At 41.5% G+C, this 26,302-nt stretch overlaps 1 protein-coding gene across 2 annotated transcripts in view; it reads left to right on the forward strand.

Moving 5' to 3' along the window:
• The first annotated feature begins 10,921 nt into the window (after nt 1-10,921).
• Nucleotides 10,922-26,302, forward strand: part of ARSB (arylsulfatase B) — a 168,597-nt gene continuing 153,216 nt past the window's right edge. The window contains exon 1 of one of the 2 annotated variants that reach the window (XM_045074528.1): nt 10,922-11,439. In XM_045074528.1, the coding sequence (XP_044930463.1) occupies nt 11,122-11,439 (318 nt within the window). In that variant the 5' untranslated portion in view covers nt 10,922-11,121. The remainder of the gene's footprint in view (nt 11,440-26,302) is intronic. The other variant, XM_045074527.1, reaches the window with a different exon arrangement.

Genomic DNA, 26,302 nt, shown 5'->3' on the forward strand with positions numbered 1-26,302 from the left:
GCATTCATTTCAAGAGTAAGTTCTTTTTGTTTTTTTAAAGTAAATTTGCCTTTCTTTCTTTCTTTTTTTTTTTTAAGATTTTATTTATTTATTTGACAGAGATCACAAATAGGCAGAGAGGCAGGCAGAGAGAGAGAGAGAGAGAGAGAGAGGAGGAAGCAAGCTCCCTGCCAAGCAGAGAGCCCGATGTGGGGCTTGATCCCAGGACCCTGAGATCGTGACCTAAGCCGAAGGCAGAGGCTTTAACTCACTGAGCCACCCAGGCACCCCTGTATGACAAATTTAAAAAAAAAAACATTTTATTTATTTGAAAGAGAGAGAGAGAGAACATGAGCAGGGGTAGAGGGAGAGGGAAAGCAGTCTCCCCACCAAGCAGCAGGGAGTGTGACAAATGGGCTCCATCCCAGGACCATGGAAGCTGAAGCTGAAGGCAGACACTTGACCAATTGAGCCACCCAGGGGCCCCTGACGCATTTTCTGAGGAAGATATTTTAGTGGGAAATTTTCAACTACAGAGATATTTGAAAGCCACTATACTTGTCCCCAAAGAAACAAAGACCATACGGGAATTTCTACAGTTGGTTGTGAAAGAGGATTTCTAGGAATCTCTGCCAAATTTATTATGTTAAAGTTTTTTCCTAATTTTTTATACATGTGTTGCTCATGTAAAAACTAACTTTTGAAAATTAAGCTTAAAATATGTTCTTCGGTCAACTACGTGCAAAAATAACTGGACAAATCCTCTACACTATTGATTTAACATTAATATGTGAAGAAGATTAATTTTAGTGAAGTCACTGCAAAGCTTTAAAACAGAAAAGGTGACTTTATTATTACAGACAACAGACTGTTTTATTACAACAGGCCAATATGTAGATATACTTTCCTTTTTCAAAAAAACATAATATAACTTAAAAACATTAGTCCCTTTTCCATGCTATTTACTTAATTTCTATTTTTCTTATTACCTTTACTGGCATGATGCAAAGTTTAATATAAAGTGTTCATTCTTTGTGTTTCTTTTCTGGTTATTATTTGTTTTATCGCATGATTATTACCCAAAAATAATTATGTCCTATAAAAAGAGGCGGGTTTAAAAAAAAAAATGGTTGGTCATTCAAGAGGGCTTCTACACTCCCCTGTCTGGCAGGTCCACAGGATGACTTGTAACAGCTGGGGCTGGTCTCCCTCCATGTGGCCTCTCCATGTGATCAACTTGCCAGGTAGTTCCTAGGAGGGAACTTAACATGGAGAACTAGTAAGGAATGCCTGGATGGGGGCTGCCAAGCCAACACTAGGACCATTTGGGAAGGGGCTGCCAGAAGGAACTGGAAACCACAGAGGAGACTGAACCATGGTGTTGACGATGCTACCCAAAGCCTAAAGGAGGGAAGACACACCCTGGCTTCTCTCTTCCTCCCACATTCCAATCTCTCACCAGTGCCCCCTTTCGCTGAACCTATGTGGGAGCAAGCAGATAAGGGAGTCTGCGACATGTAGCTTGTATTCAGAACAGAGTAGAGGAAGATCATGAAATGGATCACATAGCAATAGACAATGAATGGCATATAACACCATCATAGCTCGTGCAGGCCTGGCCAAAGGGGTTGCGAGGTATTGGTCTAGAACTGCTTCAGAAATGGGTATACAGTGTAAAATGTTCAGTACAGAAAAAGTGAATGCAATTCAGTTGTATATAGTAAATATTGTGCAAAGACTAAGGCTCGGACTGTGTGAAAGGTAAAGGAAAGGAAAGAAGAAATGAGACAAAATGCAATACCAACATCCTGTTTCTTGATCTTGGTGGTGATTACATGGGTGTGTTCACTCTGTGAGAATTCATTGACCTATATATGCTCAGTGCACTATCTTACTTTTTTAAAAAAGATTAAAAAATTTTAAAGTAATTTCTATGTAATTACTATAAAGTAATTTCTGTACATGGGGCTCAAACCTACATCCTGAGATCAAGAATTGTAGGCTCTACTGACTGAGCCAGCCTAGCACCCCTAGTGCATTGACTTATGCACAAAAGAATGCTATGCCAAAATCTTTTTTTTTTTTTTTAATGAATGGTGCTGTTTTCCACTCTCTACTCTCTCTAGTCAGTTTTGAGGACAAGAAGAGGGGGTCAAGGAAGTTTCATTGTGAGTTGGCCATCACTGTTCTTATCTAGACTATCAATTTCAGAAATCTGGAGTATATTAGAGCTAAAAGAAAGATTTTTAAAAACTGACCCTTTTTCTCTCAAGACATGCACATGCATTAACACACCAAACAAAACCAACAATAAACTCAAGATGCTTCTTATAGTTACCTTCCCACGTGCTTAATGATTCTTAATGCAGTGATAATAGAACTGGTAATAGTTAATACAACTTGTGCATTTAAGTATTGGTGACTAGAAGAAGGTAAAAGAACATTAAGAACAATCATTTGGGGGCACCTGGGTGGCTCAGTTGGTTAAGCGTCTGCCTTTGGCTCAGGTCATGATCCCAGGGTCCTGAGATTGAGCCCCACATCTGGCTCCCTAGTCAGTGGGGAGCCTGCTTCTATCTCTCCCTCTGCCCCTCCCCTGTTTGTGCTCCCTCTCTCTCTCTTTCTCTGTCGAATGAATAAATACAATCTTAAAAAAAAGAACGGTCTCCTGTAAGTCTGGTATATGACCTCATAGACTTTCCAGAAGACACTCTATACCTCGGTTAGATATGGTAGAAACAAATCCATCCTAGGTCAGTTTCCAAAATTAAATGTATTGTGAAAGTAATTTTTGTGTGTGTGTGAAAATAATTTAATAGCTGACATCTAAATTAACAAAGTTGGGATAGTCTTTCTGATGTTCAAGTCTATCTCCTTCTGCACTATGCAGGGCGGTAATGGGGCAATGAGTAACACCAACGATAATTTACCACATTTAGTTAGTGAATTTCAGGTTCTCTATCTGAAGAAAGACTTCTTGTCATTCTTATCTCTACCCCAACGGTTAAACATTTAGAGATAGTGTTTTGGACTTTGTATGCAATATTTATCATATTCAAGGACACTAAAACCAAATGGGTTGGGAGAAGCATTGAAACACAGGTATCCTAACTTCTAAGCATAGCTTCTAGCTGGTTAGCACTGTGCCAAGAACCAGGGGGTCTGCAAACTGGAGAAATGAGGAGGCACAGCAAGAGCATCAATGTGATTATCTTAGTGCATGGCCTTGGGGCTTTCCAAACATGTTCATTGGGGAATATTTGTCTTAGCACTCTATTCTCATAATGCAATTTAATTTTTGTTTAAATGTAAATAACAGTATTACCATTATTAATTTTATTAGAAATAGATAATATATGTATAAAGTTAAAAATTTACAATGCATAAAGGATATATGGTGAAAAGTCAGTATCTCTCCTATTTTTGTCTGCAACCTATCTGCCCAGAGACGATCAATATTATTATTTCTTCTGTATCCTTCTGTATCCTGAGATACTCTATAAATGCACTAGAGTCTCTCTCTTAAAACATGAAAATATATGAATATATATATATATATATATACATACATATATTTTTAAACAAATTAAGGTATACCAAGCATAATGTTTTTTGCCTAGCTTTTAAAAAGTAATGCCATGTTTTGGAGATTATTCCATATCATCCTTCTGAATGATTACTTAGTATTCCATAATTAATTTGGCCAGACCCTATTATTTGCCTTTTTCTAATAAAACTAAAACTAAAATGATTATCTTCATGCACATGCTGTTTCTCCCAATGAATATATCTGAAGGATAAATTCCTACAATGGGAATTGCTGGATTAAAGAGTATGTGCATTCTTTTTTTTTTAAGGTTTTATTTATTTATTTGACAGAGATCACAAGTAGTCAGAGAGGCAGGCAGAGAGAGAGGGGGAAGCAGGCTCCCTGCTGAGCAGAGAGCCCGATGCGGGGCTCGATTCCAGGACCCTGAGATCATGCCTGAGCCGAAGGCAGAGGCTTTAACCCACTGAGCCACCCAGGCACCCCTATGTGCATTCTGAGAGATAAGCAAAATTGTTTCCCTTAGAGATTATGCCAAATTTCACCTCTGCAATTAATGTGTGAGATGGTTTGTTTCTTTATGCCATACCAAAAGCAGTGCGTTATCACTAGTATCGGTGGTATATCATTGAAGGTTCAATTTGTATTTTTCCTCTTGAGTGAGGTTGAACATCTATTCATTTATTTAATAACAACTTATATCTCCTTTCCTGTAAACTATTATTATGTTCCAATATTTTGCCCATTTAAAAATGGATTGTTGGTCTTTTTCTTCTTGACTTCAGGAGTTAAGAGATTTTAACTATGAGTTAAATAGGTTTTGTATGGGTTAGATGCAAACCAAGTGCTATGTATGATATACTTTCTTTTTTTAAAGATTTTTTAATTTATTAATTTGAGGGAGACAGAACAAGAGCACGAGCAGGGGGGAGAAGGGGAGGGAGAAGCAGATTTCCCCACTGAGCAGGGAGCTGGATGTGGGGATCAATCCCAACACCCCAGTAACATGACCTGAGCTAAAGGCCCATACTTAACTGACTAAACCACTCAAGCATCCCTATAAAATATCCTTTCTATATAAAAAATATATCCCACGTTCCCAGTACTCTACCTACTCCCAAATTAACTTTTATACCCACTAGTGAGTTGGGAGCTGACTTTATTTCAGTCCTAATATTTGCATCTCCTAACTGACTGAAATGGTTTTTATCGATATGATTATGTACTGGGAAAAACGTTTAAAAATCAATAATTAAACAAACTCAAAGAGTGAGATAATTCAGTATTTGGCAAAATATAAATTATAATGCAGAAATCAGTAAACTTCATGTCCACAAATAATAACCAGTTAAAGGATATAAAGAAAGCCCCCTTCCAGTAGCAACAGAGAAGATAAAATATTTAGGAATAAAGTTAACAAGACAAGCACAAAACTGATCTGAGGAAAATTTTTAAAACTTCTTAAAGACACAAAAGTAGACTTAATAAATGGAAGATAACCTTTGTTTTTAGATAGGACAACTTAATACTACAAAGACTTTAGTTGTCTCTAAATTAGTTTATACATTTAATGCAAGCCCAATAAAAATACCAACAAAAATTTTTAAAACATTTTTAAAAAATATTTTATTTATTTGAGAGAGAGATCACAGGTAGGCAGAGAGGCAGGCAGAGAGAGAGAGGAAAGCAAGCTCCCCGCTGAGCAGAGAGCCCAATGTGGGGCTCGATCCCAGGATCCCAAGACCATGACCCAAGCTGAAGGCAGAGGCTTAAACCACCAAGCCACACAGGCACCCCTTAAAACATTTTTTTAATCAGGATTTTTATTAATTTATTTGACACACAGAGAGAAAGAGAGAGAGAGCACAAGCAGGGGGTGTGGCAGGCAGAGGGAGAAGGAGAAGCAGGCTCCCCACTGAGCAGGGAGCCTGACGTGGGATTCAGTCCCAGGACCCTGAGATCATGAACGCAGACACTTAACTGACTGATCCACCCAGGCAGCCCACCAACAAATTTTTTTTTTTTTTTTTATGGAACTGGACATGTTGATGTTAAAATTCATATGACAAAATAAGCATGCAGGAATAACCAGGAAAGCACTAAATATTAAATTATGAGGGGTCATTATTCCTATCATACATTAAAACATATTATAAAGCCTCTGTAACTGAAATAGTTACAGTGCCTGAGTCAATAGACATGCCAGTGGAATAGAACTGAAAGCCCCAGAATAGACTCAAGTATATGAGAAAATTAAGCATATGATAAATATGGTATCTCATAACAGTGGGGCGTAGACCTCTTTATTTTCTTTACAAATGGTGTTAGGAACTGGGTAACCATTTGGAAAAAGGTAAAATTGGATTCAAATCCCACAGCATCCACAAAAATAAATGCCAATGAGTCAAGGACCTAAATATGAAAACTGAAGTCATACTAGAAGAAAGTGTGGGTGAATTTTACTTTAAATTTGGCATAAGGAAAGTCAAATCATGACTCAAAAAATCCAGATGCAAGAAAAAAATTGATAGATTTGAGCACGTTAAAAAAATCACCTTTGCTTATCAAAAAACACCATAACAAAATATTTGACAGTTTACAAACTGGGAGAAAATACTTCTGATACATATCACAGTTAAAGAGATAACTTCTCTAGTCCATAAAGAACTTTTAATGAGGGGGAAGAGACTCAAACCAGTCATTTTCAACTGGTATGACACAATTCACAAAGATGATATAAAAATGGCCCTTCCACATCTCAAAAGATGTTTAACCTTACTCACAAGAGAAATGGAAAACCAGGAGCTCTTGGGTGGCTCAGTCGGTTAGGCAGCTGCCTTTGGCTCAGGTCATGATCCCATGGTCCTGGGATCCAGCCCCACATCGAGCTCCCTGCTCAGCAGAGAGCCTGCTTCCCTTCCCCCCTCTCTCTCTGCCTGCCTCTCTGCCTATCTGTGCACTTTCTATCTCTCTGCCAAATAAATACATAAAATCTTAAAAAAAAAAAAAAAAAGGCAAAACCAAAAACTATCGTGAGATACCATTTCTCATATCAGATTGGCAAAAATTAAAAAGTATGAAATTTTAATGGCTGGTAACAATGAAAATTGGTACTACCCATATAGTATGGAAAGGGGGAAAGTAGAATTGGAGATATTCACTATGAACTTATGGTTTTGTACCTATTTGTATGCATCAATATACTATATATACATACTTATGTCTGCGTGAATGTATACATCTAGTTCCTATCTTTGTCTGATGAGAGATCCTGGAAGTAATGACAGCCCAGTAGCAACGAGCACACCTATAGCACAGATATTGATTTCTAGATGCCATCCTCCATTAAAAGCAATCAGGGAGGGCACTTGGGTGGCTCAGTGGGTTAAGGCCTCTGCCTTCGGCTCATATCGTGATCTCAGGGTCCTGGGATCGAGCCCCGCATCACGGGCTCTCTGCTCATCGGGGAGCCTGCTTCCTCCTCTGACTCTCTCTTCCTGCCTCTCTGCCTACTTGTGATCTCTATCTGTCAAATAAATAAATAAATAAAATCTTAAAAAAAAAAAAAAAAAGCAATCAGGGAGGGTTCCTTGTAGAAATGGTTAATTCCAGGGTTGGGGGAGGAAAATTACAAGATGAACCTAGAATACCTTGTTGTATCAAAAAGTAGGGGAATGCTCAAAGTTTAAAAAAGGATATGCCAAACGGGTACAGAGAGCCAGACTGAAGGGGCTCCCACTGGTCAAATGAAATTTGAGGATCAAAATAATTATAGTAAAGCACATTGATTAAAACAAGAATCCATGAGTTTAGAGTAATTTAAGTGAACAAATTAATGGGAGAGAAGGCAAACTTCTTTCCTACTTGACAACTAATTAATATAGAAGGAGTGATAGAATTAGAAAATCACCATTCAGCAACCATCTAGTAATAATAGATCAAAGCAAGAAGCATCAGTGAGTGCTAAAACGTGTTAGAAAAATAGAATATAAACGTATTTTCAAATTATCTCCCCATAAAATATGATTGGTTACAAGGGGAAAATAGTAACTTTATAGTGAAGAAATGGCTGCTTTAACAAAATGATCATATAATAAATCAAAATCATGTCCTTCTTAATATGAAGCCTCAAGTAGATCTATCACTTTTATGATACTTCTGCACAAACCCATTACCTGAGTCTAGTCTTCAGGAAATATCAAAGTCTAACTGAGAGACTTCATAATAACTAGCCTGTACCGCATATCATGTGTTCGAGACATAAAAATAAAATTAACTTTTAAATTAATTCATTTGCACATTTCCAGAGCACAATTAGCATAGGTTTTTGTTTGAAAATGCAGAATATGGGAAGTCTCAGTGTAAGTATAGCTAGTTTTGGAGGAGGTGGTCAAAGAAGGAACTGTTTCTGCAGATCAACAGCCATGTTTGGGCAATTTGATTTCTATCAGGAAGGGTAGAGAGAAACAGTTACGGAGAGAAAGGACATGCAATGGCATAGTAGAAAATTCTCAAGCTTTTATTATCTCTTATGATGTCTTTATTTATTTATTTATTTATTTTTCTGCTTTGAACTCTATTTTTTTTTTTAAATTTCTTTTCAGCCTAACAGTATTCACTGTTTTTGCACCACACCCAGTGCTCCATGCAATACGTGTCCTCCTTAATACCCACCACCTGGCTCCCCCAACCGCCCACCCCCCACCCCTTCAAAACCCTCAGATTGTTTTTCAGAGTCCATAGTCTCTCATGGTTCACCTCCCCTTCCAATTTCCCTCAACTCCCTTCTCCTCTCCATCTCCCCTTGTCCTCCATGTTATTTGTTATGCTCCACAAATAAGTGAAACCATATGATAATTTATTCTCTCTGCTTGACTTATTTCACTCGGCATAATCTCTTCCAGTCCGGTCCATGTTGATACAAAAGTTGGGTATTCATCCTTTCTGATGGAGGCATAATACCCCATAGTATATGTGGACCACATCTTCCTTATCCATTCTCTTACGGTGTCTTCAAATGAAATTTTCAAGCCTTAATTAGAATCAAACAGCTCTTCAAAATTATTCTTTTGAGAGTAATGCTAACTTTACATTTTTTTCCTGCTAAATTCCACTGATTCCACTAGAGATTAAACTTGGATATGTCATTAACTAATCCACTTTATGAAAAGAAAAGTAATTATATGTACAAGGAAAATACTCTATATGTTAAAGGATAATTTTTTTAAAAAAGATAAAATGACCCTTGTACAAATATAAAAACAAATATGTGTTAAAGATTTTATTTGATTCAGTTAATGAGGTAGCTGGTAAGGTGTTAAAACTAGTTCAAAGGACAACCCAAGAATCAAACCATGAATATTAAAACAAATGTGCAAGTGAAGGCAAAACTTGTTTCCTTGGCCTTGGGGATTGTCACTCCACTGGAGAGAATTCAGATGTGTATGTATAAACAAGAATTAGTTTCTACAGTTGACAAAGCTAAAACACAATTGACAGAATAGGAGAAGATATATGCAAATGACATATAAGATAAAGGGCTAGTATCCAAAATCTACAAAGAACTTCTTAAACTCAACACCCAAAGAACAAAGAATCCAATCAAGAAATGGCCAGAAGGCATGAACAGACATTTCTACAAAAAAGATATCCAAATGGCAGGCAGACACATGAAAAAGTGCTCAACATCACTCATCATCAGGGAAATACAAGTCAAAACTACAAGATACCACCTCAAACCAGTCAGAATGGCTAAAATTAACAAATCAAGAAACAACAGGATTTTGGCAAGGATGTGGAGAAAAGGGAACCCTCCTGTACTATTGGTGGGAATGCAAGCTGGTGCAGCCACTCTGGAAAACAGTATGGAGGTTCCTCAAAAAGTTGAAAATAGAGCTACCCTATGACCCAGATATTGCACTACTGGGTGCTTACCCCAAGGATACAAATGTAAGGGGCGCGGGTACCCCAATGTTTATAGCAGCAAAGTCCACAATAGCCAAACTATGGAAAGAGCCCAGATGTCCATCGACAGATGAATGGATAAAGAAGATGGGGTACAGATACACACATAGGAATATTATGCAGCCATCAAAAATATGAAATTTTGCCATTTGCAATGAGGTAGATGGAACTAGAAGGTATTATGCTAAGTGAAGTAAGTCAATCAGAGAAAGACAATTATCATATGATCTCCCTGATGTGAGAAATTTGAGCAACAAAACAGAAGATCATAAGGGAAGAGAGGAAAAAATAAGACAAAACCAGAGAGGGAGACAGACCGTAAGAGACTCAACCATAGGAAACAAGTTGAGGGTTGCTGGGGGGGGGGGGGCAGTAGGGAGGGATGGGGTAACTGGGTGGACATTAAGGAAGAAATGTGATGTAATAAGCACTGGGTATTATATATAAGACTGATGAATCACAGGCCTGTACCTCTGAAACCAATAGTACATTATATGTTAATTAATTAAATTTAAAGAAAACATGTTAAAAAAAAATTAGTTTCCCTCGGTACCAGTTACCCACAACTTATAAAGCTGTGAAATAATTCCCATGGCATCAGACTCAGATAACCTGAAAGGATAGAGTGCCTAACCCACCAGCTTCCATAAGTGTAAATAGTTATAGTCTATCTCAAGACACAGAAGAGGCAGACAGTTTTGGATGGTGGTGGGAATGTACTGGTCATAAGGCTAACTTGCCACTTCAATGAGCATGCGGTTAAGAGACTTTCCCTTCCATCCTCAGATGATTTCAGGCAAATTACATACTATACTTCTTTGGCTCACTACTTGAATGTCGAGGAGTCAGCCATGAAGAGGCTCATACCTGAACATTCTAATGAGCCACTCAATGGTCACACAACAGCCTCCCCCCACCCCCGCCCCAATCCTCAGGGCAGTCTAAGTGAAACTGCACCTTCAAAAGGGCACTGGGCCATCGGCGTGTGTACTGGGCCCTCTTTTGGGTAGTGAGGAGGAAGTGGCTTCACGGTCGTATGCTATTCATAAATGCATCTCAAACATCACCTAGCGTTCTGCCTCCCCAACGACCTCCCACTTGCACAAGTCTATGAATTCTTTGGCCAGCAATGATTCCTCCACGACCTTTAAAATATCCCGGCTCAGGATGTGAGTTTGAGTTTGAGTTAGGCTCCGGGGTGCGGGGGGCGGGGGGATAGGGTACAGCTAGTTCCTAGCTGCCGAGTTTGTTGGCGAAATTTAAAGAAAATGCTTTGTAAATGGAGAAGAGTTACTAAAAAGGCTACATCTGCTCCTCTGAGGATGCTACATTGCAAAGTTCGTCTCCGGAAAGAGAAGAAATCTTGGCTCTCATAAGCATCAGCGGAGCTTCCACCGAGCCGGGGAGCGGGAGCCCCCGGGCGCTTCTCCACTGGCTCCTCCCCCGCCACACGCGCCCGGGCCCCGGTCAGAGGCGGCGCGGGCCCCGGGGCCAGGCCTCTACAGCCCGCCGCCCGCCGGGGGTGAGATCCCGTGCGGGGGCGGGGCAGGCCCGGCCGCCCAGTTCCTGATTCTGCAAGCCGCGCCGGGGGCTGCCGGAGCCACAGGCGCGGGGACCGTACGCGGCAAAGAATGGGCCGGCGCGGCGCGGCGAGCCTGCCCCGAGGCCCCAGCCCGCGGCGGCCGCTCTTCCCCGGCGTCCTCCCGTTGCTGCTGTGGCTGCTCCAGCTGGCGGCCCCGCCGGGCGCAGGCGCCGGGGCCGGCCGGCCGCCGCACCTCGTCTTCGTGCTGGCGGACGACCTGGGCTGGAACGACGTGGGCTTCCACGGCTCCAACATCCGCACGCCGCACCTGGACGCGCTGGCGGCCGGCGGGGTGCTCCTGGACAACTACTACACGCAGCCGCTGTGCACGCCTTCGCGGAGCCAGCTGCTCACCGGTCGCTACCAGGTACGCAGCGCCCCCGGCGGCCCGCCAGCCCGCCGCCGGCGCCGCGCTCCGCCCCTCCCGCGGCCGCAGCTCGACCCGGCGGCCCGCGAGCCTCTGGGAGGTGGGGCCGGGAGGCCGGGGCGGGCGCCGGCTAGCGCGGTCAGCTCCCCGAGCTGGGTCAGCCCAGGCGGCTGCTCCCCTTCCCTGGCCGCGCGGTCCCCGCTCCCCCCCGCCCCACCCCGGCCCGCAGGCCGCCGCGGCCTCTGCGCATGTTCGCCCGGAGGCGACCGCAGTCCCCCGAGCCCCACCTCCTCCGGCGCTTTTTCTGTCTTTCGTTTTCTAAAGGTCGGGGTGAAAGGGTTTCGAGGAGGAGTGGTAGTTGCTGGGCCTGCAAGTTGTAGGCCGAAGGGTCTGAGCGGCCTCTGCGGAGAGTCTAGATTACGCACCGAGGACAGGGAGGGGGCTCGGCACCCGGAGTGGAGCGGAGGGAGGGGGAATCGAATAAAGGGAGAAGAGTGGGGGCGCCTGGGTGGTTTAGCGGGTTAAAGCCTCAGCCTTCAGCTCAGGTCATGATCCCAGATCTAGCCCCGCATCGGCTCTCTGCTCAGCAGGGAGTCGGCTTCCTTCCTCTCTCTCTCTGCCTGCCTCTCTGCCTACTTGTGATCTCTGTCAAATAAATAAATAAAATCAATTAAGAAAAAGGGGGGGGGAAGAATGCCCACCGAGGGTGGAACTCTGCTCTCCTGCGAACCCAGCGGTCCTAGGTTAGGGCTGTCCAACCAAAGATTCATTTTTCCAGTCCTCGGCACAGTGCACCTAAGGAGGCTGATTTTTCTTGGGCTGCTGAGATTTTTTTTTTTTTAAAGATTTTATTTATTTATTTGACAGAGAGAGATCACAGGTAGGCAGAGAGACAGGCAGAGAGAGAGAGGAGGAGGAAGCGGGCTTCCTGCTGAGCAGAGAGCCAGATGCGGGACTCGATCCCAGGACCCTGAGATCATGACCTGAGCCGAAGGCAGCGGCTTAACCCACTGAGCCACCCAGGCGCCCCGGGCTGCTGAGATTTTGATTTAACCTTGCGTTGGATGCTTCTGAGCACCTTTCTTACCTACTTATGGTTCAAGTATATTTGGTGTAGAATATCCTGTCGGCTTCTGGTGTGCATCATAGTGATTTTCTATTTTTATACTTTATGAAGTGATCCCCACACTAAGTCTAGCTGTCATTATCACCATACAAAATTAGGACAATATTATTGGCTATATTCCCAGTGCTGTATATTATATCTTCATGACTTATTATTTTTTTTTATTTAGAAGTTTGTACCTCTGAATCCTCTTCACCCTTTTCACCTGCCCCCCAACCCCTCTCTCTTCTGGAAGCCAACTGTTGCCTGTGTCTAAAATCTTGTTTTGTTTGTTCATTGCTTTGGTTTTTAGATTCCACACACAAGTGAAATCATATGGTATTTGTCTTTCTCGGACTTCACTTTGCATTATACACTCTGGGTTCCATCCGTGTTGTGACAATGGTAGGGTTTTATTCTTTTTTATGGATGAATAATATTGCATTTATATATTTATATATAATTTGTATTACTGTATATTATATCTAATTTATCTTTTATCTGTGGATGGGCACTTAGGTTGCTTTCATGTCTTGGCTATTATAAAGAGTACTGCAGGGGCGCCTGGGTTGCTCAGTCCTTGAGCATCTGCCTTTGATTCAGGCCATGATCCCACGGTCCTAGGATCGAGGGTTGCATTGCGCTTCTGCTCAGCGGGAAGCCTGCTTCTCCCTCTCCCACTCCCCCTGCTTGTATTCCGTGTTTTGCTATCTCTCTCTCTGTGTCGAATGAAAAAAAAAATCGTAAAAAAAAAAAAAAACTCTGCAGAGAACATAGGGATGTATAGATCTCCTCAGATTGGTTTGCCCCTTTCTTCTGATAACTATGCAGAAGTGGTACTGCTAGGTCATGCGATAGCTCTATTTTTAACTTTTTGAGGAATGTCTGTACTGTTTTCCCTAGTGGCTGTACAACTTATATTTCTATCAACAGGGCAGGAGGGCTCCCTTTTCTCCACATCCTCACCAACACTTATTATTTCTTGTTCTTTTGATACTAGCCAATAGGACAGATGAGAAGTGAAAGCTCACGTTATCTCTAAAAGCTTTTCTTTAAAAACATCTCTTTAGGGGCGCCTGGGTGGCTCAGTGGGTTGAAGCCTCTGCCTTCGGCTCAGGTTGTGATCCCAGGGTCCTGGGATCGAGCCCCCCACATCGGGCTCTCTGCTCAATGGGGAGTCTGCTTCCTCCTTCCTCTCTCTCTGCCTGTTTCTCTGCCTACTTGTGATCTCTGTCTGTCAAATAAATAAATAAATAAATCTTTAAAAAAAATAAAAATAAAAACGTCTCTTTAGTTAACAGAGATACATGTACTTACAGAGAGCGTGCACATATGTTAGATGAATAAGAAGATTGAGAACATTTGCACAGTGCTTTACTGTTTTTAAAGTGAATTCTTGAAATAGCCCATGAGGTAGTTGTAACTTTTAATCCCCTTTTATAGATGAGGAAATGAACTTGTAGAGGTTTGATTACAAGTTAGGAATCACATAGCTAGAAAATGGTAAAATTGGGTCTTGTTCCCCTCCTGTATCCAGTAGTCATCTCAGGCCTATAAAATTGTGTACTTTTTGCTTAATCTGAGTATGATTGATGATTTTAAGACCCTGATGTGATTATGGCTATTATATTAAATACAATGAAAGGAGACTGTTTGAGAACACAAGCATACCTTCTTATACACGTATTGTTTATTCAACAATTATATTTTGAGCCCTTACTCTGCAAGTCACAGGATATGCTTGAACCTTGCCCTCCTCAATCTGTGTTCATGTAGCCGCTCGATCAATCTTAGCCTCATTGTCCAGAAATCAAGAGAAGGGAGGGTTTATTTGTGATAAAATTTCCACACTGATCTGAAGACTTGTGGAAACAGAAAAGATAGAGTTTTACTACGACTCTGAGAAGTAGCTCTTGCCCAGGTTTCCATGGAGGTAAAGGATGACTGGCTTCACCAGCAGACCTAAGTACTTTCCCCAGGTCTAGCCTTGACTGCAAGGTATAATCAGAAATCCCTGCTCAAAGGCAGATCTCACCCTGGACACTTAGTAGGAGTAAAGGAGCATTTGAGTAAAGAAGAAAGGAGAGAATAGCAGGGTGTACTCCAAATAGTTCTGCAATGCCCTGAAATAAGAGAACTGAACTCAAATTGTAGAAGAATGGGAGAGCCTTTCATTTCTCTAACTTCCTCCCTTCTTACAGACTAGAACAGGGAAGTACCAGACTTTATAAAACTTGTTCTTATAATTGGCTGCTTTTGTCCCCTAACGTCCTTCTCCACCAGTCACCACCATTCCATCTTGGAGAAGAAATGAGCATAGAGTATCCTGTAGTTAAGGAGCCAAGAAAGGATAGAAGCCAAGTATTCTGAAACAGCTCCGAGACCGCTCAGTGTAGCAAGCTAGCCTCCCCGAACATTTTACTTGACTTTTTCCCCCTGTTTTATTCTGAGTTCAGAAGACCCAATTACAAATTACCTCAGGCTAGCAAGCAAGCATTCTTTTTTAAAGGACCCAACATTTCAGGTAGAACTAAGGGGCTTCATTGTCCTCAGACACTATAGACTGATACCATTCTGAGCATTTTACACTTCAGTTCACTGACTTTTCTCAGCAACCCAATGAGATAGGTACTACTTTTATCCCTATTTGATAACAAGGAAACCAAGGCTGGAAGAGGGCAAGAAGTTTGCCCAAGGTCACAGGGCTAATAAGTGGTAGACCAGGACATAGCCAGGCCGTGTGGCTCTGTAACCACCACACTGTGTTGCCCACTCAGAATTATTAAAAATATCACAAGAGCTGCTTCAGATTTACTAAATAATCCATTATTTGGGGGTGTTTAGGTCATTTCCAAACATCTCAACAACAAAAAATTAATCCATCATGTTTCAAGTTAGGAGTTACCTATGTTAAATGGAAAATGAAAATAGGGGGAGAGGTTTTATTTCTGAATGAGTCACAGGTTGTGCCAAAATTTAGACACTAAAATGAGGAAATTTGTTGACTATTTCAAAATTAGGTACTTGAAAGAATTATGTAATAGTTCTGTGAACTTAACCATCTTTTAATAGAATATTTAAAGACCAATCCTTCCATAGTCATGTAACTTTATTTTTTATTTTTTAAAATATTTTATTTATTTATTTGACAGCGAGAAATACAACAAGACAGGGAACACAGGCAGGAGAGTGGGAGAGGGAGATGCAGGCTCCCCACCAAGCAGGGAGCCTGATGTGGGGCTCAGTTCCAGGACCCCAGAGTCATGACCTGAGCAGAAGGCAGATACTTAACAACTGAGCCACTCAGGCACCCCTTCTTGTAACTTTAGAAAAGTGTAAAGTGGTAACTAAGCCTAGCCTGATTGAACTGAGTTTTCCCAAATTCTGAGTTTTAGTCTTTTGGCTTATTAAAGTATTTAATGAAGAGGACTGGGTGGGAATAATGAGATGTGGATTCCAGTATTCACCATGTCAGTCTTCACACTCTGACCAGGTGGACATCATTTTCCACATCTGTAAAATACGGGAGCTGGGCTGAACTCTCAGGCTCGTTCTAGCTCAACAGTTCTTCGAGGCTAAGTCCTTGTGTCCCTTAGAGCAGGTTTCCAATTTGGCAAATGAACCTGATCATAGCTACTGACCCCATCTACTGGCGGGAAGAGAGATTACTCCTGCTCAGAGCTAAGCGCCTTGCAAGGTTGTGCTGCTTGTTCTGCTGGAACTTGCTTCTATAGGAACTTGAACCCAGCCTTTTATACTGAGACATATAATAGTTCAGAATCCTCATGTATGAACCTTTTTAAACCTGCATACTTTGGTGAAAAATGCATAGAGTTTGATGGAATGAGGAAGAGGGAGACTGATCAGAAGAGGAAGTAAATGGTTATTGATAAATTCAGGACTAGAATTCAGGTCTCTCTACAACCTAATGACTCCTTCATTACTTATTTTAAAAATACTTTAAATGTATATTTTGTTCATCTTTTTGAGTAGAAAGTACAGTGGTTTGAAAACTCAAAGATTACTGGAAATCGTCACCTATGCACACGCATGTGCACATACACACACTGATTTGTTCCTTAGGCATCCTGTTCCCCATCTTTGGAGGCAAACAGTGTTATCTGAATTGTATGTGTATATCTTTCGAAAGGTATTTTATGTATATACAAGCAAATACATATGTGAACATTCCCTTTCTTTTTATGTGGATGGTAGCACACTCTTCACGTGTTTGTTTTATTTTACATTTGAAATAATTCCACGTTGTTATAAAAGAGCAGTCTCGATTTTTACGACTGTATAGTGTTTTGTTACATGGATCTGCATACTGTTTTGTTAAATGGATATATTATAATTTGCTTAACCAGTCACATCATGATGGAGGTGTAGATTGTTTCCAGTCTTTTGATATGTCCAAGCTGAAGTCAGTGCCTTCACTATATATCTTTTTATACATGGTTAAATATATCGGTAGGGGGACGCCTGGGTGGCTCAGTGGGTTAAGCCGCTGCCTTCGGCTCGGGTCATGATCTCGGGGTCCTGGGATCGAGTCCCACGTCGGGCTCTCTGCTCAGCAGGGAGCCTGCTTCCTCCTCTCTCTCTCTCTGCCTGCCTCTCTGCCTACTTGTGATCTCTGTCTGTCAAATAAATAAAAAATCTTTAAAAAAAAAAAAAAAAAAAAAAATATATCGGTAGGATAAATTCTTAGAAAGGTTAGAAAAGGACTTTTTCTGGGTTTAAGGGTAGATGCATTTGTAATTTTGAGAAATCCTAAAAAATTGTTCTTCAATAGGTTTTATGAATTGGCCTTCCCACCTGCAACATAAGATATTGCCCATTTTCCTTTACTCTATTTTTAAAAAAGATTATATTTTTAAGCAATCTCTATACTCAGCATGGAGTTCAAACTCACAACCCTAAGGTCAAGAGTCATATGCTCCCCTGACTGAGCCAGCCAGGCACCCCTCTTATACTCGACTTTTTTTTTTTAAGTTGTATTTCACATACCATCAAATGCACCATTTTAAGTGTCTAATCTATCAGTTTTTCACATATCTGCAAGGTTGTGCTGTCATCAACATTGACTAATTCTAAAACTTGCCATTACTCCAAAAAAGAAACCCCGTAACTGCTAGCAGTCAACCCCCCATTCCCCGCTTCCCCCAGCCTCCAGTAATCACTAATCCACTTTCTGCCTTTATAGATATGCCTATTTTGGACCTCATATAAATGGAATCATAAGGTGGATCTCTTTTCATCCATATTAAGACATGTACCATTCCTTTTTATGGCCACATAATATTCTATTGTATGGATATGCCAACATTTTATTTACCCATCTATACGTTGATGGACATTGTCTTTTGGCTGTTGTGAATAATGCTGTTACGAATGTCCATGCACAAGTTTTTGTGTGAACATATTTCTTTTTTGGTCACCTCCCATGGAATATACCTAGGAGTGGAGCGCTAGATCATATGGCAGCTCTCTGTTTAATTTTTTGAGGAGCTGCCAAACTGTTTGCAAAGGAGGTACACCATTCACACCACAATAATGTATGTGGGTTCCGGGTTTTCCGTATCTTTGCCAGCCCTCATTCCTATCTTTTTGATCATAGCTTTCTAGTTATGGTGGTGGCTGTGGAATGGTATCTCCCTGTGCCTTTGATTTGGATTTCCCTAATGGCCTTGAGCATCTTTTCTTGTCTTATTTGTCATTTGTATATTTCTTGGGAGAAAATCTGTTTGTCATTTTTAAATTGGGTTGTCTTTTTATTGTTAAGTTGTAGGAGTTCTTTGTGTATTCTGGATATTAAACTCTTTTCATATACATGGTTTGCAAACATTTTCTCTGTGGGTTTTCTTTTACTTTCTTGATCGTGTCCTTTTATGTATAACAGTTTTAAATTTTGATATAGTTCAACTTAATTTCTTTGGCTGTTTGTGGTCTTGGTGGCATATCTAAGAAACCACTAAAATGATGAAGATTTACCTCTATGTTTTCTTCTAAAAGTTTTGTAGTTTCAGCTCTTACATTTAGGTCTCTGAAGCGTTTTTAGTTAATTTTTGTATTTTTTTGAGGTATGTGGATACATGTGGATGCCCAGTTGTCCCAGCGACATATGTTAAAAAGATAATTGTTTCCCTACTGAATGCTTTTCCCACTCTTGTCACAAATCAGTTGACCATAGGTCTGTGGGTTTATTTCTGGACTTAACAGTTTTATTATCTCAATCTATATGTTCATTCTTATGGCACCACGACACCATCCTGATTACTCTAGCTTTGTAGTAGGTCTCAGAATCAGAAAATCTGAGTCCTCCAATTTTGTTCTTTTTCAAGATTGACTTGGCTCTTCTGGGCCCCTCTCTTTTCCATATGAATTTTTGGATCACCTTGTCCATTTCTGTAAAAAATGCAGTGAAATTTTGATAGGGACTGCATTGATCTATAAATCCATTTGGGGGAATATTACCACCTTAACAATGTAAGTCTTCTAATTTATGAGCAAGGGATATGTTTCTACTTATTTAGGTCTTCTTTACTTTCTTGCCAATAATGTTTTGTTGTTTTCAGCATGCAAGTCTTACAATTCTTTGGTTATGTTTAGTTCTAAGTTTTTACTCTTTTGGATATTGTCATAAATGGAATTGTTTTTTTAATTTCATTTTCAGTTGTTCATTGCTAGTGTATGGAAATGTACCTGACATTTGATCTGTATCCTGCAACCTTGCTGAACTTACTAGTTCTGAAAGTGTGTGTGTGTGTGTGTGTGTGTGTTTGTGTGTGAGAGAGAGAGAGAGATAGCTTTAGGATTTCCTATATACAAGACCCTGTCATCTGCAAATAGAAATAGTTTTGTTTTTTCCTTTCCAATCTGGATGCTTTCCATTCTGGATGCTTATTACCTAATTGCCCTAACTAGAACCTACAGTACACTCTTCATTAGAAGTGGCAGGAGTAGACATCCTTTTCTTATTCTGATCTTGGAGGAAAGATTTTCAGTCTGTCACCACTAAGTATAATGCATTCATTCATTCTTTCATTCAACAAATATTTATTGAGCAGCTCTTTATTGCCGGGCATTGTGCTGTACTCTGGGGATCTCCTGTTGCTTGCAGTCTGAGGGGAAGGAGAGACCTAGAGGGGGTGAGGGGGATGAAGTAAACACATAAACAAATGAGTTAGCTAAGTGGATTTAAAGGGCCTGGCGATAAATGTAGAGAAGAAAATAAAGTAGGTAAAGTGCTAAGTAGCTCAGGGAATTATCTCCAAGAAGATAGGGGCAGAGGCCTGAATGAAGAGTCAGCCAACTTTTGGCTAAGATCAAGTGCAGAGATCCAGGGAAAGAGAATTTAGACCCGTGGGAGGGACAGCCCAGTGCAGACCCAGTGGCAGCAGTGAGCTCTGAGAACGGGGATAAGGTCTCTGGCTGGAACTGAGCAGGGAAGGGTATGAAAAGCACGCTGGGAGCTCAGAGGTGAAGGCAGGGTCTCCCTGTCCTCATACTGCCTGCTCATGATAAGATATTAAACTTCAGCTTACTTGTTTGGGTTTTCATAGTAATGTTACATTGAAGGCTACTCTAAGAACGTTTCTCATCTAACAGTGTTCTGAGTAAATACACATTAAGAAACCACAATGACTGCCATGTGGCATTCCTTGGATACATGTTATTCATGTAATAAAATTCAGTTTTTTAACCCCCCTCCACCTTTATTTATTATTTTTTTTAAGTAAGCTTATTTTTGAAATTGTCTTTAGGAAATATTTTCAAAGTTTTACGTTTAAGAGCTTTAAATAGAGGTATGCGTTAAAAAAAAAATCTTTTCATCTTGGCCCTCAGTCCTCCTTCCTGTACAGAGCCCCTGTTTATTACTCTCTTGGTATCATTTGGAGGCATGTTGTGCCTATAATGAAATAGGTTTTATGTTCACTTTCCCCTTGTTTGAAATTTCAGGATTGAAGTATTAATTTAAAAGTCCTTCACGGGGAGGGAGGAAAGGCCAGATGTTGTTTAAGGGTACAGATGTGAAATAAGCAGTAAATAAAACCTAGAGATCTAATGTACAGTATAGTCAACAACTACAGACAAGAATACTGTACTACAATCATCACGTTTGCTAAGAAACTAGAACTAAATGATTCCAACCACTAAAAAGAAAGGATAATTATGTAACATGATAGATGAGCTAAATATTGCTACAGGGCAATGATGTCAGAATGTGTAAATGTGGTACACCTTAAATTTACACCACATTATATGTCAGATATATTCCAATAAAAGTATGTAATAAAGATGTTTGTCAGAGTGGTCAGATAAATAAAAATCCGTCAGCTTTTAGTAGAATTTGTATAGTGCTTTTAGTTCAAAAGAAGACTTGAAAATACTAAATTTCTATATTCTTACAAATTAACCTTAATCAATCCTAATATTCATTATAGCTCTGTATTCTTAGTACATATTGTAAGTATGGTTGTTTGTTCTCACGTCTGACTTGTCCAGTAGACGGCCTTTCTTGTCCCTGGCCTGGAGAAGCACTCAGTGCTGAACAGCTAAATGAATGAATGTGCTAAATACTTTAACAGCTGAGAATTTCCTGAGAGAGTTCAAGCTCACTGTCTTCACCGCGTATGGTGATATGCCATTTCTAGGGCCCCCGCGTTCTTTTTAAGAAACAAAAAAGATTAAAGGGTAAAATAGCAGTAGGTCTTAGTGGGAACGTTTCCTTCTAGGAAAAAAGTAAGGAAAGTAACTTTGATCCTCAACTGGGAACATTCTCACCTTGGGAACGGAGGAGGCCGCTCCACCAGACTCTGTAACCTTCGCAGGGAATAGAAGCAATGAAAGATGACTCCAAGGTTTCATTCTTAAGGGACCCAAGTCACATTTTTCTTAATCACATTGATAAATGGACAGGACGTTTCAGGGCTTTTCACTCACGCCTAACATAGAACCTTGGACAGGAAATATAGGAAGGGGACTGTCAGCAGCATTGTCAGTAATTGTTGACTTCGGCTTCAAGTTTGCTTTAAGAATGTGAGCAGCTGAGACCCATGGCTCCAGGCAGAATAGGGCATTGCCTACTGGCACAGAAAGAGGAATGGGTTCTGCCTGAGGATGCTCTTACCTCCCTGCTTCTTTTCTTTAGCGTCCTCAGCGCCTGCCTGCCCATCCTTTATCAACCCTCCACCTGTTTGCCTCTCCTGGGGACCGTGGACTCCTGTCCCTGGTCGTCTATCCCTGGGCTCTATGACGAGAAGTGGAGCAAAGAGGAGTGAAGATCTAGAAGTGGGCAGGGTGACTGGGGAGAGAGGTAGGTCACAGACTGGGAGTGTTCGTGGGGCCGTCTGCCAATGGCATCCAAGGAGTCAGAAATAAGAGCCTACAGTCGGGGTACCAAGGGTACCTCTGAAGAGAAGCATTTGTTAGCTTCTGTTCCTGTGCTTTGATAAGGGAGGGACAGAGGATGCATTAGCTCCACAGTGACAACTAAGACAGCCCCCTCCTAAAACACACGGGGGCTTTAATGCAGGGAGCCCCGAAGATGACTTGTTTTGATGGGTCTTTTGTTTTGCTGAAGACTGTATCTTTCTTAAGCCTGGCCAGAGCCAAGAAGCATTTTCCCAGAAGGCAAGGGGCATCTGGAAGCCATATTTGGCAAACATTGAAAGTATTTTAAAGAAACAATTCCATGTTTTACATATCTTACTTCCCGCATAATTGGAAATGCGGAAATAAAGAAATAAGTTTGGGGCCGAGTGGAGTGGGACCCACTGACTTATGGGGTTTTCTTGCGAATTGATTTTTGGGGTTTGTTATTTCAAGAATCACCCTGAACATAAGCTGTCACTGTCTGGTAACTCTCTTTGTTTGTGTTTCTTTAGTCCTATCACTTTACTAAAAATTTTTTTTCCTCCCTGTTTTCCTAGCTTTGCCTTTCGGGCTTTGGGTTGGATTTATAATTTAAACAGAGGAAGGCACCGATTCAGTTCTTGCCTTGTTTATTCTTTCTACAAACAGCATCCCTTTGTGGGTTTAACCAGAGATCTACACTCTTTGCTAATCAACACCAAAATAAATAGACCCTTAAAACTGTCAGTGACACCAGCCAGCTCTGCAGCCGGGGTTCTGGAGGACCAGGCCAGATGGCAGAGTCAGGCCCCCGACACACATAATGTGTGTTCTGTAGCTCTTGGCTTCGACAGCGTGGGCAGCTGACTGCTTTTCAGAAGGCTTAAGCGGGGGAGGGTGCAGACTCTCCACTATCCATTTGTTCTGTGGGGCAGCTGCAGGCCCAAACCCCAAACGCTGCAGGCATGAGTGGTACTTGACCGTGGTTAAAACCTGTAGTGTACCGACTCAGAAGCAGGCTGGAGATTCTGATGCTCCTGGCCAGCCGCCAGCTCGATCTGCCATTGTGTTCGGTCACCAAGCTTCCCTCTCAGCCCCCTGGGGTATACAGCGGAGGGTGGGGCTGCCTGTTTTTCTGAATTTTAAAGGACCGTAGCAGGAGGGATGCAACAACGTGGGTGCTGTGAGCTTCCAAATCCTGCAGATAGCCAATCAACAGACCGCCTGGACTGCTTAAGGGGGGGATAGGAAGAGGTTCTGAGGGTGGGAGCCCCCCTCCTTCCTTCTCCCTCCAGGAGAAAGAGCTTTCTCCTTTTTCAGTTCATGAGATGACAGTGATCGGATTTTCCATGTTTACACAGGCTGGAATAACTCACAGGATCAGATAAATTTTATATGCAAAAAACCACACACACAGGAGTGCTCATCAGTTATCTCATGGAAAGAACCTAGAGACAAGCCAGGTCCTTCACGGACTCTGTGGACCTTATGCGTTTGTGCAGGAAAGCCTGGACGGTTCAGTAAAATCTTAGAGAGGAAGCTATTTCTGGAAAGAGGCTTTGGTTTAATGAAGAAGAGATGGTCACACATGATCGGTATAGAGCAGCTCCTCTGAACTATTAGCTGTATAATCTTCTCCATTCATACCTGCTCTCTGAACATTGAAGAGGGGGTTTCGAATGGAATTGTCATAGAGGCTGCTGTGTTTGCAAAAGGGCACTTGTTTTTTCATTGGTTCCTCTTGGTGCCCTGTCATCATCCTGCCCCACGAAGCGTGGTGTGGATCTATAATTCTGTGCTAAACTAAAGTGCTCGGTTGGAACCAGCTCAGCATTTGCCTGTTTACTGCTTCTCTACACATTACAGCTTCCTTGCTTCAAATAGTGTTTGAACAGACTAAAAACATGTCTTTGGCTGCCATCCAGAGTTTGGCTTCCGCTTCCCCAGTAATGCCATAAAAACGCTCTGTCACATAAATTCTCGGGAATTGAAAAGAACAAATTCTCTGCTCCATATGATTGTAGATAATAGAAACAGGCTTCAGCTGACCACCTGGCTTGGTGCCCATGGGCTAGGAAAACCGAATCACACAGCATCCCTTGGCAGGGCTTTATAGCTATCAGAGTTAATTCTGTGTGTGTGATGGATGAGCTTTCTGTTTAAAGAAATCTGGGCATAGCATTTATCTCCACTGGGTCTTGGGTTCCCTACAATATTATCTTTCCTTATCCTGCACCGTTGCCAATTAGTATATGTTATAAAGCTTTTGAATCTAGGATTGGTTTTCTACTGAGGAAATTTTACGTTGTTAACCATGAACAGAATCCTTCTATGATCTGGTGTGTGTGTGTGTGTGTGTGTGTGTGTGTGTGTGCATGTATTTTGAGAGCAATGTTTCCTGCCCCAGCCTGGATATTGTAGCATCCTTATTATTCCGGATCCCAGCTGGAAAGAGATAGCACATTCAAATTAGGATCATTTAGGGAGGTTTATTTATAAAGGGACTATTCAAAAAAATGTGAATTGGGGGAAAGGGAACACAAGTAATGGTGTGTAACCCAGAGGAGCTGTTGCTAGCCCTGGACCAGAAAGGAGGGAAGGAAAGAACCCAGAGAGTGTCACATAGAGAGTCACATAGAGTGTCACATAGAGACGGCTGCCTTCAGGATGGCCGGCTCAGAGAGACAGGGTCTGGCAGTTTGGACTCATCTCTTCCCTCCCTCTAATTTCCTGTCATGGCTCCGCCTTGGCTAAACCCAGTCAGAAGCCAGAAGGTACAGAGTCCTCTGATTTGGTTCCCATAGGTCAGCCTCCTAGGGCAGAGAGCAGGACAGAAGGCAGAAAGTGGATTTGGAAGGCAACTGGAAGGCATCTGGCACTTATCCCAGGGGAGGTGTCCAATGATTTCTAGGAAAGGCATAGAAATCTTTTTTTTTTTTTCTTCTTTTAAGACTTTTATTTATTTGAGAAAGAGAGAGTATGAGCAGGGAGGGGAGGGGGACTAGGGAACAGAGGGAAAGGGAGAAGCAGACTCTCCACTGAGCAGGGAGCCCGATCCCAGGACCCTGAGATCATGACTGGAGCCCAAGTCAGACACTTCACCCACTGAGCCACCCAGGTACCAAAAAGGTGAAAAATCTTAATAGAAATCTTAAACTCACTTTTACTTTTAAAAAGCTTTTTTGATGTATGATTGACATGCAATAATCTGCACATATTTAAAGTATACAGTTTGCTAAGTTTTGATAGGTATATACCTGTGAAACCATCACCACAAACAAGATAGGGAATTATCCATCACCTTCAAAATAAACCCATTTTTATCACATATCTCCCTGATATGAGGAATTTGAGAGGCAGGGTGGGGGTTTTGGGGTTAGGGAAGGAAAAAAATGAAACAAGATGGGATCAGGAGGGAGTCAAACCACAAGAGACTCTTAATCTCACAAAACAAACAGGGTTGCCAGGGGTAGGGGTGTAGGGAGAGGGAGGTTGGGTTATGGCCATTGGGAGGGTATGTGCTATGGTGAGTGCTGTGAAGTGTGTAAACCTGGCAATTCACAGACCTGTACCCCTGGGGCTAATAATACATTATATGTTAATAAAAATGATTAATAAAAAAAACCATTTTAATTTCACATTTAAGGTATTGTATGTGGTTCTTTTGAAAGGACATGGAAAGCTAGAAGGAAATGAAGCAGTGGCAAGTACTACTCCAAAGTGGTGGTTCTGGAAAGTTCCACAAAAAATGAAATTCAAGGCACTGTGAAAACTTAGAAGAAAACTATTCAATAGTAGCTAATAATAAATCAGGGAAAAAAGATAGTAAGTGTGAATTATTTTTTTGGCTTCTCCTTTATATCTATCTTTTGCCATGTATTTCAAATGCAATAAAAATCTGTGGATCTGGTGTGTGTAAGTCAGTATGTGAACTGAGACACCCAGAGATGTGTCAGTAGTCCATCATGCCTGTGGAACCATAGACGAGTAGCTGAGTATACATTTTATCTGGTGTTCACACGCAGCACCACAGGCTCCTGGGACAGCTCTGGGCTAGGGGCATGTTCTCTCCAGTGCCACACTGGCTCTCTAAAAAGCAAAATGTGGCGCAGTGGGGAAGGCTTACTATGTTCTTAGTAACAAAGCTGATGGTTATTACTGTGACACCTGTTGAATGTTGACTGTGTCCTCGGTGATAGAGCTGAGATAGGATTTAACTCCCCGAGCTTTATGTATTCTGTCTTAAATGATAAAAGCCAGCAAAGCATTTGTAAACACACTTTTACCATCTATTAATAATTGCACGCAACCCACCTGACAGCTGACAGAGGCCAGGGACTTAGGGCTTGGGTTGAGAACTGGCACTCTCCACCTTCTGTGTCCCCAGAGCCCCATTTATTCCAG

This window comes from Mustela putorius, unplaced genomic scaffold (assembly GCF_011764305.1).
Source record: "Mustela putorius furo isolate JIRA1106 unplaced genomic scaffold, ASM1176430v1.1 tig00537350_pilon_pilon_pilon, whole genome shotgun sequence".
NCBI lineage: Eukaryota > Metazoa > Chordata > Mammalia > Carnivora > Mustelidae > Mustela > Mustela putorius.